The sequence below is a fragment of the Mesoplodon mirus genome (assembly GCF_964341445.2).
Source record: "Mesoplodon mirus genome assembly, chromosome: 2".
Classification (NCBI taxonomy): domain Eukaryota; kingdom Metazoa; phylum Chordata; class Mammalia; order Artiodactyla; family Ziphiidae; genus Mesoplodon; species Mesoplodon mirus.
In genome coordinates, this window is record NC_138977.1 from 120,582,860 (window position 1) to 120,600,956 (window position 18,097).

General features: G+C 48.5%; 1 protein-coding gene and 1 long non-coding RNA gene across 2 annotated transcripts in view; one reads left to right on the plus strand and one right to left on the minus strand.

Moving 5' to 3' along the window:
- Window positions 1-6,742: 6,742 nt before the first annotated feature.
- Window positions 6,743-16,215, minus strand: LOC309795729. Its single transcript, XR_014292353.1, has 3 exons — window positions 15,409-16,215; window positions 13,831-13,922; window positions 6,743-7,917 (listed from the first exon to the last, which is right to left on the minus strand). It is a non-coding gene; the product is annotated as an uncharacterized lncRNA (long non-coding RNA).
- A 203-nt stretch (window positions 16,216-16,418) lies between these two features.
- The window catches only part of LOC309813728 (uncharacterized protein C1orf198 homolog), a 33,959-nt gene continuing 32,280 nt past the window's right edge, over window positions 16,419-18,097 (plus strand). The window contains exon 1 of the mRNA XM_082638826.1: window positions 16,419-16,808. Within this exon, the coding sequence (XP_082494952.1) occupies window positions 16,476-16,808 (333 nt within the window). The 5' untranslated portion in view covers window positions 16,419-16,475. The remainder of the gene's footprint in view (window positions 16,809-18,097) is intronic.

Consider the following 18,097-nt stretch of genomic DNA (forward strand, 5'->3'; position numbering starts at 1 on the left):
GACACTGCTTACACTGAACTGTCTCCAGTTCATACATTCTTTCATTCATCCCATCCATCCAACCAATAGATGTTTACTGAGAATGCATCAAAAGTGCTAGGCACTGAGCTAAGTAAGTGCTAGGGAACAGAAACAAAAAAGACATAACCGTGGCCTGCTCATAGTTGAGTTATGGAAAGAGACAAGCAATCATAATAGTCACAGCTGAGAGTTGCCAAGCATTTACTATTTGCCAGGCACCGTGCTAAGCACTCACTTGTCTCATTTAGTCCTCCTGTGAGACACATAGAAGCGGAAATAAGGTAGCACCTATGGAAGAGGAGAAAAAGAAAGTCACTTAAGATCACACAGCCAGCAGATGGTGGAGCTGGGATCTGAGCCTTGGCCATGTGACCCAGAGCCTACGTCTTTGCCATCTTCAGCAGGTGTCTCTGGAGAAAATCAGTAATGACGGCTAAGTGAGAGAAGGGCTACGACAGAGGAGTGAGAGGTGGCCTGGGACATTGACATCTGCAACGCAAAATTGAAAAGGGCTTGGGGGTGAGGCCCAGCGAGGCCTCGGTGGAGCAAAGGGCAGCTCTTCTCTCTGCGCAGACACGTGATTCCGTCCTCGCCCGACAGACGCTTCAGGTTTCACTTTACTTTCATTAGTTTGGTGTTGGGACATTATAAATAAGCTAGTTTTGAGGGTTGGGGAAAAGGCATCCCCCAACTTGCTAACTTTGGGCAATAGCGAGTTTCCCTGTTTGTAAAATGCAAGGGGCGTGGCTCTTGCCAGGTGTCAGTCGGCGGATACCCGAGGGTCTAAGAGCTGCAGTGGAATTTCTCCTTTTTAAAAGGAACTCAGGAAAGCAGGCTGAGCTGTGTGGTCCAGCCAGACCCTCACGAGGCACATGAGGCTCTTTCCCTCACCTTTCTCTACTATGCCTTGGTGTGAAGTCAGAGTGTCCCACTACTAAACCAACAGATGGTTAGAAGTCACAAGAAGCGGGACTTCCCTGGTGGTCCAGTGGTTAAGAATCCGCCTGCCAATGCAGGGGACGTGGGTTTGATCCCTGGTCGGGGAACTAAGATCCCACATGCCATGGGGCAACTAAGCCCGCGTGCTGCAACAAAGAGAAAAGAAAGAAATCACAAGAAGCAACAGGTGGCAAGTTAATAAAAGAGCGAGTCATGGAAGGTTTGAGTATGAGGACTCATGAACACCAGGGTAATGACATCTGTGGGCCATACCATGGACATGGCCACCAAACGCTGCCTCACCTTTACTGGGCTTCAGTCCTCCTCTGGAGAGACCCCTCCCCAGGAAATGGGGAGTTAACCTTTAGTTGCTAAAATGAGTTTATATGACAGCAACAGGCCCCCAAGTCTTCTGCCTCTTTGCAAATGGGCTTCAATTACTGCAATTTATAGGAACAGTTCTCTGTTTCACATTAGTCAGGAAAATTATCCCAGCCTCAGCCTCTCACAAGGAAAATTCCACTTGTACTCTGGGTCCTGTACGTACGCACGTCCACTATGATTACAGCATACATCCCTGTAAATGCAAGTTAAGGCTCTGTTGATACCTTGCAAACAGATAAACTTGTTCCTTTCCCTTTGGTAGCACTTAATGTTAAACAGTGCACTTGATTCCTAGCAAGAACTATATCCAGTAAAGATCCTCCATGCTTCCCATGCAGGGGGTGCTGGTTCAATCCCTGGTCAGGGGAATTAAGATCCCACATGCCGTGGGGTGTGGCCAAGAAGTTTTTTTTAAAAAACTTGCCATGTTCTATTTAAATGCTTCTTTTAAAGTCAAGAGTTTGAAAAAGTTCCTGGCCTGAAGTCACATTGTTTTAGAAATCAGGTTTTTAAACATCTTAAAAAGCCGTGTCTTTTTTTAATGTATAATTTAAATACTGCATGCAAATTAGGAATAACAATAACTCTACTATCAGGAATAGTAGAGGACAACAGGACAGTAGTAGGAAAAGGTGGACAAGTCAGAGAGAGAAACATATTCAGTGGGAAAATGACAATCACACTGTCCTATATAAACCACTGGTTTTTCTTTCTTTACAGTGAAGTGAGAGAATTGAGGCGCGAGAAGCAATTTCTCAGTTGTTTAAGCAGCTATGGTACGATCAATCTAGGTGGACACTTCTTGCATTACTTAACCAGCAGTTAAAGCTTCAAAAAGACAATAAAACCACTGAGGGGAGCATCCTATAGGGGGTTTTGAAAGAGGTTTTACCAGGAACCTTGGTGATGTGATCAAATCTGGAAAAGTTGGGAAAGGCATCAAAATGAGTTAGAAAAGTGTGTTATGAAATCCCAGGAGAGACAAGTGTGTCTGGCCTCATTCTGTTCCCCAACACCAAGAGTGCAGCGCTCCTGGGAGATCAGGGAGGGCTCCGAGAAGCATTTCCTACCAGCTGCCGTCACTGTAAATCAGATGTTGTCACTCCGCCCAGACTTACCAGCTCTGGACCGTGCTCTGTGCTCCGGCATCACCTCCAGATGGTCTCTCGTTTCTACCTCAGCCTCTGATTTGATACCCTTGTCTCACTTTGTCCAGGGCCCTAGCGTTACCCTGGCTTTTGCTATTTTCCAACTGCTTTCTCGTTGGGTGTCTTTTCTTGCTTCCCTCACCTGGATTGCTTGATCTCGGGCTTGATTCAGAAGGAAGACAAATAATACAAAACGATGGTGACTGTGGAAGAACAAAGTGCTGTGGGAAAACCAAAAGGACCGATTTATTTCTGCCCAAATAGATAGCTGGGAGATGGCTACTCAGAGGAGGTAATGAGGGTGTTGGGTCTTGGAGGGTGAATAAGAGTACGCCAGGTTGGATAGAAGAACCTTCCCAGAAGCGGCAAAATCGGGAGAAAATAATCAGAGATGTGAAAGTGCCCGGCACCTTGAGATGGCTTTTTGTAGATGGGGCTGGAAAGGTAGTGTGGAGCCTACACTTGTGCTTGTACTAAGAGATCTTGCACTTGTACTAAGGACTGTGGACTTCATTCTCTGAGGGAGATGCTAAAGCATGGCAATGACTTGATTAGATTTGTTCAGAAAGACGGGCTTGGGACTTCCCTGGCGGTCCAGTGGGTGAGACGCTGCGCTCCCAATGCAGGGGGCCCGGGTTCCATCCCTGGTCGGGGAACTAGACCCCACATGCATGCCGCAACTAAGAAGTCTGTGTGCTGCAACTAAGACCCAGCACAGCCAAAATAAATAAATAAACACATAAATAAATATTTTTTTTTAAATAAGGAAAGATGGGCTTTACCAAGTCTGACTGATTTCTGACATCTATGGCTCCTGGTCCTACCTGAGTCCTCCATGCTGTTATAGGAATAACAGCCCCCGAACTGGTCTCCCAAGTTGACAGTTGCTCTCCTGGGTCATCTTATTCTGCTATAATTTCTAAAACACTGTTCTGATTATAGAGAACCATGTATAAGGTAAATATTGAGCAGAGTCCAAATTACCCTTGAATGCCATATTGAAGTCTGACAAACCATCTCTCCAGAAGTCCAACAACAACATTAAATCACAATATTTGTTTCTTCCAGCATGGGGACAGATTGCACTTTCTTATGTCCAGCCCTACATAAGGTAGTTTTTTTGCATTTAGAAGTCATTTGGTGGGGGGGGGGAATGTATTTTTAAACACTTCTTCTATGAAAGACAAACAAGAAAGAATTGAAACTATGGAAGAGGGAAAATAATTTTCCCTCTACCCTTCTGAGTTCTTGGCTAAGACCCCTGCAACAAAAGGCAGATTAACAAGAGAAAAGCACACAGACGTTTATTAACATGTATACCTCAGGTGTACCTGGGAGAAACCCAGGGAAAAAGGAGAAACTCTCCAAGGTGGCTTAGAACTCCAGCTTAAATACCATCTCAAGCTAAAGACAAAAGAAAGAAAGGTGTGGGGTAGAAGAGTTTGGGGAGGTTACCTGGAAAAGCACCGGAAACACGAGTGAGGCTTGTTATGCAGATCTGAGTCCAAGCTTTCTCCCTGAATAAGGGTCTAAAGTTGTCTAGGGGAATTAGCCTTTGTCTTTTCTGGTAGGGAGGTGAGGAGGGACAACTTTGCAAATTTACTTCCTGCTTTTAGGCATATAGAGGGAGGGCAGGGAGCTTTTCTGGTATCTTCTTCTTCCAACTGCCTTCAGCTCAAAATAATCCTTAGAACAAAATAGCATGTTTTAGGGTGGCAGGTTCTGCTACCCTTCAAGACTAACAGAGAACACAGCAGATTTGCACCTTCCTCTCTTGTACACACTCCAGGCACACACTTATGGAAAGGGTGGCATGGAACATCACCCACACTGCCCCCTCCGTTAATTTTTTTTTCCTTTTTTTTGCTAAGCACCGATAATTCAATAGGTAGGAATTAAGCACAGATATGATAGTATTTTGCTGACCTAGCTCAAATGGATGGGTCAAGGTGTCCACATGCCTGCACTCGAGGCCCTTAGCCATGCCAGTCAGAGCTGGGAGGGCAAAGAAGGTACCTGGGTGCCACCCCGTCCCACCAATTCACATGGAACTCCAAGGATTCTAAAACTTCTAAATTCAAACATGGTCTTCCAGGTCTTTACGAAGGTACAGTTTTCAAGTTAGGAGGCTATAGCATATACTTTTCAAATAGTTTGTTACTCTGATTTATAACTTTTAGCTGTTGAGACACAGGGCATATGACCCTCTGCCTGCCCTCTTGCTCTGGCCCATGAATGTCAGGGTGGCTGGCTGTGTATTCAGTACATTCTCCTGAGTCAGAGGAAGGAGAAGCAGTGGGGGTTTTGCCACTCAACCGCACAGCACAAATGTCTTCCAGTCATGGTTGGGATGCTGTGTGGCTGTTCTCACCATCTCTTCCTCATACCTTCCCGGCTCCTCCATCCCCCCTCTTCTAGATCCTCTTATGATGCAAGGAAACCCTAATGCTCATTATGTCATTAGGTAGGGAATTTAAATTTCTGCATGGCATTTTGCTTTTTAGACCTTTGCTACTCAAAATGTGGTCCACAGGTCCTCAGCCTCAGCCCTGGAAGCAGGGTGGAAATGCAGAGTTTCAGCTGCTGAGGGGTAGCATTCACTCACTATTCCTTGGAATCCTAAGACACGCATTTGGAGGAGAGGCAGTTAGTGTTATAGGTAATCCTCAGGCAGGGAAGATGATGAGAGAACAGAAGGCCAGGGCTTGGGCCTTGGAGAAGAATAGGAAAACAGGGAAGGACCGGTGAGAAAAGCAGAAACAAATCCAGGACGGCAGCACAGCAGTGGAAGCCTGAGAGAAGAGAGTTTCCCACCAGGTCCCAGAGCAACCAGGCCTGGCTGTCTCGTTCAGCAGGGGGGACCCTGAGGCTTGGCAATTAGGGGACAGGGTACAACAGCCAGGTGTATTCAGAGAGGTTTGTCTTATAGGGCCAGAGGGCAGGGGAAGATGATAAGAATCTGAAAGTGGTGAGAAAGAAGAATGAAATAAATAAGGAAATAGAGAGGAATTCAGTCTACTTTTTTTCTTTTTTTTGCGGTACGCAGGCCTCTCACTGTTGTGGCCTCTCCTGTTGTGGAGCACAGGCTCAGCGGCCATGGCTCACGGGCCCAGCCGCTCCGCGGCATGTGGGATCTTCCCAAACCGGGGCACGAACCCACGTCCCCTGCATCGGCAGGCGGACTCTCAACCACTGCGCCACCAGGGAAGCCCAAGTGCTACTTTTAAGAGACAAAACAGCTAGGAAATGTCCCCCACACATCTGAATGATGAAGGGACCACGGTGACAGCACAGCAGCCCCAGTGCTTTGGGGGAAGCAGAGAAGGATCTTGGGCAGAGGGTGAGAACCCAGCCAGTGTCAAAGAAAAAAGAGAGCTGGACACCAGTTAAAGGGATAAAAACAGATTTCATTCGGGACTATTGCAATAGGGCAAAAGACACCTCAGTATAGAACAGGGCTCAATTCCGAATACAACTGGGCAAGTGGGAGTTGATAGCCAAGGACCAGAGTGGGGACCAGTGGATGGACAATTATCCATGCATGGAAAATTATTATTATGGCCAAAGGTCCTCTGGGGGATGTGGGGAGGGAGTGGTGAGGAACCCTATCAGATATGGAGGGTGAGGTTCTGGTAGAACTGACTTAGCAAGGTTCTTGCTGAAACTGGATCTTACAGAGAGGTCCACAGATGGGCCTAGGAGAAGGTTCAGGAGTCTGACTAAAGTTTGGCCAACAAAGAATCTTTATCCCTGGAGATGGGGGGGGCAGCTTTGGTCCCTCGCAAGGTGCAAACACCCAGCTGTCCTAGAATAACCCTGTGCACCCCACACTCCTCTCCACATCAGGCTGCCATGGCCATCGCTCTCATCTGTCTCCCTGGGCCCAGCTCCCTGGCCTTCAGAGGTGCTGCCAGCTAAGCCACAGAGGGCTTCCTCGTTTCTCAGCCTCCTCGGCTATGTAAGGATGTTCCTGGTCTGGGTGAAGACAGGAGAGGCTCCATGGTAAGAGGCCACACTATCTAAAAACCCATCTGGGTGCCATCTCCCTTGCCTATGGTTCTGAGACCATGGGAATCCTGGCAGTAGTGGCTTTTCTGGGGCAAGCCGGGGTCTCCCTTGGACCGCTGAGGCTTCTGCACTCCATGTTTCCTTCCCAAATCTAGCTCCTCCAGGCACCGAGGCTCTGCTCTCCACTCCCTCCCACAGTGGCAGCCCTCCTCCTTGACCTGGTTTCCACCCTCCCACAATCACCCTCCCTTCCCTCCCACCCTTCCCCCCGTGATCCCAATCTCTTCCTGCTTCTTCCTCTACCCTTCACAGCCCATTCATATCTTCTCTGAAATCTGGCAGCTCCCAGAACTTCCTCTCTGGTCCTCAAGAGTGGAGGTCTCTGCACACAACGTTCCTTATGAACGCGTGCCATCCAGCCATATCCCACTCTGCTCTGGTGATGGAATTTAATTCTGAGATCCTAATAGCTTTGAGAGCTTAATCTGTGCCAGGCATTCTTTGAAGTACTTTATATATGTGGAAATTTGTCCACGTCACACTGCACCGACAGTGGTGAAAGTACTGGGATGCGGGCTGCCTTTTTCCACATCTCACACCCTCTGCCTCTACGAGACATGCTTTCTCTTCGCAGGCCATGACCTCCTCCACTGGGGGAGACACAGTCTTCCGGCTGGGGAACATTGGCCCCCATGGAGGAGAAGATGCAAAAGCACCCAGCAGAATGAAGGGCCATTCGTCTTTCTCAACACAGAAAAAGCAGGAAAGTTGACATCCAAGATGTTTCTGACTTGTATGTGCCAGGCTCCATGTGTATGTAGGAGAAAGCGGGATTTTTGTTTTTCTGAGTTTCAGAAGCTTAGCTTTGAATGTCAGGAGGCAAACATTTCACGTATGGAGCTCAGGCTACAAGGATGAGAGGGGTCGACAGCACCGTGATAGAGGTGGCAGGCTGGCACGGCCGGGGGAGGAGAGTGATGCAGTGGACTCCCGGTGCGAGCGGGCCAGGGTGGAGACTAGTGGACCTGCAGGGGATGTTGAAGAGTCCCCTGGTGCTGTGTGACCCTGCAAAGCTGGCTTATTCTTTGGGTGGGAGTTTGGAGACTGTCCTGTGGTCTCCTCCAAGACCGTGAAGTCTGTTTTCATGTCTCTGGGACCATTCGCCTGTTCTCCTGGATGAACAAGCAAGGAGAGACTCAAGTGGCATCCAAAGGACACTTGAGAAAAAGCAGGCACTGTGGCCCAGGCCAGGGCTGGACTGCCCATGGGAGGCGGGTCCTGTGAGTGGGGGGACATTGGCTGCAGGGTGAATGGGCACGAGGGAAACAGCAGCATGTCGGGTTCCTGCTCTGCACGTGCCGGTGGGCAGCCTCTGAGCTTCCGTGTCCTGGCTGGTAAATCTTTCCTTCACGAGGTGCTGTGAGGAGGAATGCCAGACATGGTGAGGACTCAGTGGAGACTGCTCCCTTAGACCCACCCTCATTACTTTGTCCACACCTATTAGATGATAAGCTGGCTGAGGGCAGGCCCTTGCTCACGCTTGCTTCCCGTGACTAGCCCTGTGTCGGGCTCACAGTGGATGAAAGAACAAATGAACATCAAGGAACAGGCCGTGAGGCACACCAGCGTGAGACACCGTCTCCGCCACTGTGTTCCCTGAGCGCAAGTAAATCACTTTTCTCTGTCTTTACTAGTTTCCCCACCATTGGGGGAAGACAATGTAACTTCCCTCTGTTTAAAATTTTTTATTAAAAATTTTTGTATGAAGGTATAATTGACATATTAGTTCCAGGTGTACAATATAATGATTCAATATCTCTATACATTGCAAAATGATCACCATGATAAGGCTAGTTACCATCTGTCGCCATTATACAGTTATAAAAACTTTTTTCTTGTGATGGGGACTTTTAAGATTTAATCTCTTAGCAACTTTGAAATATGCAATGCAGTATTATTAAGTAGAGTCGCTGGGCTGTACATGGCATGCCCAGGACTTGTTTCTCTTGTAACTGGAAGTTTGTACCTTTTGACCCTCCTCACCCTCTTTGCCCGCCCCTCACCCCCGCCTCTGGCAGCCACCAAGCTGTTCTGTGTATTTATGAGCTTGGTATGTTTTCTTTTGTTTGTCTTTTTCTTAATAGGGGTGTTATCAGGACCTAGGTGCTAACGTGCTTACAGCACGCAGAGCTTCTTAGATGAAAGTTTCTATTAAACAGATGAGCTAAGCTTCAGAAAATTCCTTGACTTTGCCCCCAAATATATGATACACAGCAAGCTTGGCTTTTGTGTTTCTGACTCTGGTTCAGAGGAGAATGCAGAGATTGTGCAATAGTTGGTTCCATCTAGCTCTTGGTTATTGATATAAAAACATAAAAACATAACTAATATTTCTGCAATGTAGTTTTCTCGACCTCTCTCTGGCCTCTGTTGTATGATGTTTTCAAAACAGCTTAATCAGAACTCTCCATATTTTTGGGGTTTTAGCCTAACAATTCTTCTAGGGACCGAGGGAGGTCGCTGAAGGGTGACAGCCTATAGGCGCTGGACCAGCAGGGAGAGGGGCGGGGCTGGGGGTGGCTGTGTGGAGGCGGGCAGGGAAGCTCCCAGCGGATGGCTCGCCCGTAGGCGGGCATGCAGCAACCTGTGTAACCACAATGGGTTCCGCGGAGCCACTCAGGTCAATGCCCACGGTGTGCTGGTGGGCATGGATGCTACGGTCACCACACTACAGCGAGAGGGGATGCAGTAAGCGTCAGTGACATGGCATTTAAACCAGACTTTCAAGAATAGGTAGAATTTGGACAGGTGATCATGAGGAAGAAAGACTTCCTAACCAAATAGACAGCTGGGCACAGAGCTAGGAACGAGGATGAAAGTGATTGCCAGAGAGAGTTTGGGCCTAAAGTGGTAGCAAAAAGAATGAAATTGGGTCATCTGTAGAGACGTGGATGGACCTAGAGTCCATCATACACAGTGAACTAAGTCAGAAAGAGAAAAACAAATACCGTAAATTAACGTATTTATGTGGAATCTAGAAAAATGGTAGAGATTTACAGGGCAGGAATAGAGATGCAGACATAGAGAAGGGACGTACAGACACAGGGTTGCGGGGAAGGGGTGGGTGGGATGAATCGGGAGATTAGGTTTGACTTATATACACTACCATGTGTAAAACAGATAGCTAGTGGGAAGCTGCTGTATACATAGCACAGGGAACTCAGCTCGGTGCTCTGTGACCCAGATGGGTGGGGTGGGGGGGTGGGGGAGGAGGTATAAGAAGGAGGGGATGTATGCATCCGTACAGCTGATTCACTTCGCTGTCCAGCAGAAACTAACATAACAGTGTAAAGCAACTATATCACAATAAAAATAATGGGAGACACCCAACTGGAGGTGCTGTGAAGGAGGAGGCTGGCAGAGGCAACTTGGAGGGAGTGGCTTGGAGTTGGGAAGGCCGGCCACGCCAGGACGGACGATGGGACCTGGAGTATGGTGGGGACATCGGGAAAAGGATGAAGAGATACTTCGAAGACCATTACGAATGTGATACAACTTGTTTTTTGAGTCGACCTCTAGGATGAAGTTGTGAGCTGTATCACAACATGATGGGGGCCAAGTTGTTGGTGAGATTCCCTCCTCCACCCGCCTCTCATCCGTTTGACAAGTATTTATTAAGGGCTCCCCTTGGCCACTGGCCAGTGACTGTCATTTACTCAAAGGCGGGAGCTGCTCTCCTTTACTTCCTGTCTTGCAGGTTAGACGGGGTCAGCACACATATTTCATATTTTCAGGGTTCAGTAGCATCTCACTCTTTGTTTGGAAATGTGAGTGACTCACAGTACTCGACAATTTTAATGTATCAAATGTTTAAACAACATCTTCACAAAAATTAAAAAGTAAAATACAATCACAGAAACTTAACAGACAACCGTTTTCATTTTTCCATAGTCATTTTCATTCTCTATAGCATCTTGGTATTTTGATAATATTTCAAGTTAAAAAGATTCAAGGACATAGATCAAATCCAAACAGGGACCATAGAGTGAAAATACTATGGTCCCCGAAAGTCAGTCTTTTTTAACTTCATAAAGTTTTAACCAAGTGCCTGAGCTCTGGACAACGATGAAACAGGTCAGGAGAAAGCTGGGTAGTGTCTCCCGTGGAGGAGAGAGCTCCAGGGGCTTCTACTGAACTCCCCCAGGGAGCCTGGACAACCAGCTACAGATCTCAAAGTGGTGACATCCACAAGCCAAGAGCCAGGAGCCCATGTGACAAATGTCAGGGCAGCTGACATGAAGAGAAGAACAGAAGGAAGAAAAACACATTCCACATCTGGGAGTGTGTATAAGTTGAGAGCAGATTGTTTAGAGGAACAGAGAGAGAGGAATTCCCTTTACTTCTCAATCAATAAATCATTGCCACATACTTTAAAAAAATATGTGTATGTATGTATGTATGTATGTATGTATTTATTTATTTAATTAATTTATTTTTTTTTGGCTGCACCGGGTCTTAGTTGCGGCATGTCTTAGTTGTGGCATGTGGACTTCTTAGTTGCAGCATGCAGACTCTTAGTTGCGGCACGCAGACTCTTAGTTGTGGCATGCATGCGAGATCTAGTTCCCCGACCAGGGATCAAACCCGGGACCCCTGCACTGGGAGCGTGAAGTCTTACCCACGGACTGCCAGGGAAGTCCCCACTGCCACATACTTTTATCTCTTCTCTCCCTCAGCCATTTATCATCTCCTTCATCCTCTCTCTAACTACATCTATACACTCTCAGTAAGCCAAAGATTTTATATGAATTTGAAGCCATTTCCACATTGTCTGAGTTCAGGCTGCTATAAGGATACAAACAACAAATATTTATTTCTCACAGTTCTGGAAACTGGGAAGTCCAAGGTCTAGGTGCCAGCAGATCCGGTGTCTGGCTGCTTCCTGGTTTGCAGATGACCTCATGGTGTCCTCACACGGTGGGGAACTGTGAGAGAAGCAAGCTCTCTTGTATCCTCTCATCAGGGTACTATCCCATCACGAGGGCTCCATCCTCAGGACCTAATCAGCCCCCAAAGACCCCACCTCCAAATACCATTCCATTGGGAATTAGGGCTTCAACATGTGAATTTGACCTACAGTCCATAACACACATGTACAATGCCAAAAATGTTGGCATTGTTCTTCCCAGGACACAAAAGACTATCTGAGGGGGACTTCCCTGGTGGTCCAGTGGTTAAGAATCCGCCTTCCAACGCGGGGGACGTGGGTTTGATCTCTGGTTGGGGAACTAAGATCCCACATACTAAGGGGAAACTAAGTCCACGTGCCGCAACTACTGAGCCCGTGTGCTCTGGAGCCCGCACACCGCAACTAGAGAGAAGCCCTCGCGTCACAACTAAGACCTGACGTCGTCAAAAATAAATAAATATTAAAATAAAAAGGCCTACCTGAGATCAAATTATAAAGGAGACAAACTGTCTCTTTTGTGCCTACCTACCTTCTTTTCGGTGTGGGTGGTCATGAGGTCCTCATTTGGGCTAGGTCTTAAGGATGGAATTTCTATAGTTGGCGACAGTGGGGTGGGAATTTCAGGTGAAGGGGAAAAAGTGAACAATTGCTTCTGGACTTACTTATATTCTTACGAAGGACTAAAAATTGCAGAGGCTTTTCTAAATGGAAAATTTTGGACAGGTAGGGTCTTGTTGTTTTCAAGAGGTCTTTCAGCATTTTTCACAGAGCAGTTAAGCCGGTTGTCTTTGCTATGTAAAGTATGGTGTTGACAGGGAAGGACCCAGTTTTGAGCCTCACGTGGATCATGCGGCCTTACCCAGAGAACGTGATTCTGCTCCTGTAGGCTCAGGGAGTGTCTCACAACTGCCCGGACGTGGTGACAGACCATGGTTGTGTCAGTGAAAACTCTCCCTACAATTGCAAAAATAACCCAACCCTTCAAAATATTCAAAGCACATTTCCTGCCCATAGTAGATTTGTAAATTCATCTCCTTGTATTTTCTTTCTTGCTGCATCTCTTTTTTGTCTTGGTCAAGAACACTGCCCTCCAATCATACAGGGAAGTCGGTCTTCTAAATACACCAGGCCAACTCTCTTCCATCTCCTGTTCTTTCTGGGTGTGGGAGTGAAGAACAGAGAATAGTCCTCTTTCAGGGCAGCATCTGGAATAACCAGTACCAGATGCAGGAATGAATCATCGTCCTCAGGGAGCCTGCCTGCATCCAAGCTGAAAGCGTCAGTAAGGAAGGCTGGCTTTATCTACCAGCCGACTGCCTGCTATGTCACCAACAGAGTCCCTTCCCAAAACTGTCATCTGTTTGCCACAGTGCCTGGAATTTCACCATGAGCTTCAATAACCGGCTTGTAAAATGTCACAGCTGGTCACTCGGCTCTTAGAAGCAGGGCTAGAATGCGTGCCCTATGGTTTTCCATGAGCTGGCAGTGTCTTCATGGGGGGAGTGGGCTCACAAATGATTTGTTTGGGACAACAAATTCATTCAACAGACATTTGTACTAACTGGCTGAGGGAGGGTCTTTCGCACGTGTCACCCACCCCTCTCATTTGACATGCTACCCTTGAAGGCTGGTATAGTTGTCCCTGTATCAAAAATGAAGGGATTGAGGCTTCAACAGGTTTTGAGCACCTCTCTGGTGGCCAGGTGCCTGACCACGGCGCCCCACTTCAGGTGCACCCGACTTCATTGCCTCTGGGCTTTTCCCCAAAGCCACTGAATCTTGGCAGCCCCCGGGTCTCCCAGAGGTGCCTGCAGGGCAGCCTCCAACCCTGGGGGATGGCCTTGCTGTTTGCGTCTCTGTCAATAGGTTTAAGAAAGGTGCTGACCTGGGGAGAGGAGTTCCAGGCCGGCAACTGTTAGCTGAGATGTCTGATGTATAATGGAAATGTTGGTGATCGTCTTGGGTATTCAGTTATTATACTGAAAAAATTAGTACTGTCTTTTACTAATGAGTAATTTGGAAGCTTTAATAAACTGTAGCCATAAACCCAGTTTATTATTAATAATCCAGTAATTGGGCTTCCCTGGTGGCACAGTGGTTGAGAGTCCACCTGCCGATGCAGGGGACACGGGTTCATGCCCCGGTCCGGGAAGATCCCACATACTGCAGAGCGGCTGGGCCCGTGAGCCATGGCCGCTGAACCTGCACGTCCGGAGCTTGTGCTCCGCAACGGGAGAGGCCACAACAGTGAGAGGCCCGCGTACCACAAAAAAAAAAAAAAATAAAAAAATAATAATAATCCAGTAATTAACCTTAGACACATTAATCTAATGTTAGAGATTTAACAAAAGGCAAAGGAACCTCTGTTTTGTGACTCTCTGTTCCATCACATGAGGGGCGATGGGGGATGATCTCAGGTGCATTTTTTTCCTTTGATGGCTCAGTATCTTTATCTGTAAAGAGGGGATAATAATGTAAACTATGCAACATTCATTCATTTCGTCATTCATAATTCATTCAGCAAAGAGTCACTGAACCCTTAACTCTGAATCAGGCACATGCTTGTTCCCAAGAGTAAACAAGACAGATAAGGATCTCCCTACTGTGGAGTTTACATTCTGGTGGGGACTCAAGAACTCTTCTGAGAAAAATAGCTGAAATGACACTGGCCAAGAAAGAGCTCCACAGTTCAAGACACCGAGACAGTTTAAACCTTAGTTAAAGCACTCTTTGCTATGTCTCCCTAGTTCCTAAGAAAAGCCTTCTAGGAACAAACACCAAATGCCTCAATAAAATGTTGATGAATAAAGGAATGCTCTTTGGAACAGTGCAAGGTTTTAAAGCATTTCAGAGGGTCAGTGACCACGTGCTTTTCTCTTCATTTTGTGAAGAGCCCACTGGCTAAACCAAATCCACAAAGGACAAGGCAGCCTGCCTCTATCCAAACTCTTGCCTAAGAAGATGCTTAGCATTAGAATCATCCCATTATTTCACCTTACTACATATTTGGAGTTGGGCTATCTTTATTTCTTCTCTGGAGTGAATATCTATCTATCTATCTATCTGCCCATTTATCTCCTAATTTCAGCAAAGTCATCTGTCAGAGCCATTTAATTCCCCTGAGTGTCTTCTTTTAACCTGGAAGAAATTTTCTTTTAGTGTTCCCTTATCACCGAGATCATGGATTTTACATACTTTGGCTGATGTCCCTGATTTATTTCATACTATATTTATATTATGGCTTCTCTAGTAATAAATTATATTTGATCTGAAACACTTAACTGGGTTGTGCTTTTCTGCAATCAACATTTATTTTTGCAATTGCTGTGAAAACCACATGCAGCCAAGTTTCTAACAGCACAGAACCCTTTCTATGTGACTTTCAAAGCAACCTTGAAGAGGTTAAATTTCAAGAATACATCTTTAAACATCACCCACCTTATTAAACAAGTCTTAGAGGTGAGAAAGTAGGATTCAGGTTGGTGTATTGAGCTTATATAAAATAGACTTATCTAGAGATAGAATAGTACCAAAAAACTCAACCTCCTGGCCTCATAAATAGACCTTCAAATACTGTGCAATCCAGGCTATTACTTGGTGGCTTTTCCCACTGCTTTTCAATATGGTACGCTGATAACACTGTTGAGAGCAATGTGTTTTATTGCAGAGCTTGTCACATTCATGGCAGTCTAAAAATATTTTCTAAGGAATTCTGGGCCAGAAGATAAGGCCGTCTCACATTTAAAACAGAACCCTGCAAGTTATTTCTATGACTGTGTTCAGAATTATCCAAGTGCTTTATTGTTATTATTTGAGGTAACACTGTTTTATAACACTATATAAGTTTCAGAATTAGCCCAGTGTTACTTCAGAGGCAATGACCCTAAGTAACAGCTGAAATGCAGTTTTTTGTTTTAAATGTGGACATTTAATTCTCACCTGAGACCTGTTACAGTCAAATCTGCCAGAAAGTAAAGCAGATGAGGGCTGTGCATAATTTTAATCGTTGTGCTCTGGGACACACTTCAAAATGGCCCGGCTGACCCACCTATGAACACTTTCTGCCGCTCTTCAGTTGGTTTGCAAACATCAAGCCGCCTAGAGTTCTCGTGATTTCTGAGATTCCAAGAGAGAGCAAAGGCCCCGCGGCCGGCTCGGGGAAAACGTCTTCACCTGCAAAAGCAAAACGAAGTGCAGGCGCACCAGCCCGCCGGCCCCAGATGCCTGCCGGCAGTTCCCTTTTAGGGAAAGGCGCTGTGAGCTACCCGGCACTTCATTTTACTCCTCTCTTTAGGAGGCACAGAAACCGATTTTCTTTCGCCATTCCCGACACCAGTCCAGTCTCCCCAACTCGTACCTTCGGCGCCTTCGCTGCCCCGAACCCCCAACCCCCTTCCATCAGCTCACCGCGCCAGGACCCTGACCCAGGTTTGGGACAGCTCAAAGAAAGCGAAAAAGATTGCTCGGCAGGGAAAGGGGATACAATAGGCACAGGGCGGCCGGTGGCTCGGACCAGAAATGCCGCACTTCGGAAGGAGAAAAAAGTTTCCTTTGTCAAACAAGTGACCACGTGGCGCTATGGCGGTCATCCCCAGCAGTCCCGTCAGGCTGCCAGGCGCGGACCTGGGGACGCGCCAGCCACCTCCGGCGCTGGCCGAGGGGAGCCCCGAAAAGCGGGGGCCCCGCAGTAAGCCCTGAGAGCGCGGATCCGGAGGACGCAAGGAGGCGCGACACGGTGGCTCAGGGAGCTGCGCTGAGGGCGGGGCTCCCAGGGGGAGAGGGGCGAGGAGCGTAAGGTTCCCGGAAGCAGCGGGGCACAGGGGGCGGGACCCTCGGGGGCGGTGGCGCGGAGGGCGGGGTCCCCGGCGTTGGGCGGGCGAGGGGGGCGCGGCTTCAGGGACTGGGCGGGAGGCGGGGTCGCTGGGGCCTTGGGCGCTGGGCTCCGGGCCGCGGAAGGGCGCCGTTCGCGGGGCGGGGCGGGGCGGGGAGCGGCGGACAGGCCGGGCATGGCGTCCATGGCGGCGGCGATCGCGGCCTCGCGCTCGGCCGTCATGAGCGGGAACCGGCCTCTGGACGACAGGGAGCGGAAGCGCTTCACCTACTTCTCGTCGCTGAGCCCCATGGCCAGGAAGATCATGCAGGACAAGGAGAAGATCCGGGAGAAGTACGGGCCCGAGTGGGCGCGGCTGCCGCCCGCGCAGCAGGACGAGATCATCGACCGGTGCCTGGTGGCGCCGAGCGCCCCGGTGCCCCGGGACCCCGGGGACCCCGAGGAGCTGGCGCGCTTCCCCGGCCTGCGCGGGCCCACGGGCCAGAAGGTGGTGCGCTTCGGGGACGAGGTAGGTGCGGAGCGGGCCGGGCTCCCCCGTCCCCCGAGGCGCCCCCGGCCGGGCGGACCCCTGCCCGCTAGCAGCCGCCCCCGCCAGGCGCGCTGGCAGGGGCTGGAGAGGAGAAGGCGCAGGAACCGAGGTGGGTGGGACGGGCGGCCCGGAGCCGGAGGTCCGGGGCTGGGGGGCTCCCCGGGGCAGTTCGTGGAGGACCGCCGAGAGAAGGAAGGAGGTCATTCCAGACCCTCCATCTGGAGCTGCCCCGCCGGGCCGCAGGGGACCCGAGACTTGTCAGACCAAAGTGCCAACAGCAAGGGATTTTAAGCCAGGCAGGCCTGGGTTCTGATCCATTCTGCCATTTAGCTCTCTGGCCGTGGGTGACCTAACCTTTTAGAGCCTCAGTTTCCCCCGGGAATAATAATATCCACCCGAGGCCTGCCAGGGAAGGCAGTCAGCCTTTTATATGTAATAATATTAATATTTGTGATGAGCTGTGTGCGGAGAGTAAAATTGTCCAGCAAGGTAACAAGAAGGAAGAGGTGCCTTCCAAGATTAGGAGGCAAAACCCGAAGCCCTAAGATGTTTCCGAGTGAGCCCGATGTGTTGCTTAGTTTTGGGAATGAGTACGGTGGCCTCCTTTTTCCAGTGAAAAACGAGGGATACGTTCACATGAGCTGGTACATATAAGGGCATGCCTGGGCCTCTGACCTAGACACTCCGCTGGGCCTTCTAGAGGGCCGGACATTGTGGAGGAAGAAACACTGAAACTAGAAAAAACTCAGGGGTGACCCATACTAAGTCACAAAGGCCTGAGTGTTCTGTGCTTCTCCGAAAGTCGGCCTTTTCCTGGAAATGTGTTTAACTAAAACCTGTTTGGTGCCAAATCTGCGGCTCTTTGGCCTTTCAGACTCAACTTTTGTGGTGAGGGTCAAAGTCCAAAGGAGCCTGCAGTATACAGGGAAATCCGCAGCCCTGAGAGCTCTGAGGCTGCAAGCAGGAGGGGCTGGGCTTGGAAAGGTTTTCCAAGGGAGTCGTAGACTGTGGAAGGAATTCTAGTTGAGGATGAGGTTTTAATCTGATTTTCCGGCGTGGGTGTGCTGAGGCATTTATTAATACAAAATGTTTGTGGTCATAAACCCGCTTTCTCGTGGGGGAAGTGTGAGAGAGCAGAACTATGCTTCCAACATTGCCTTATTCTGACAGAATTAAAAGAAGAGTCTTCCATGGATTTTAAACTCTGAAGGCTTCGCCAGGGAAAAACGAGGGTGTGGTAACGGAAGAGATGAGAATATAGGTTTAAA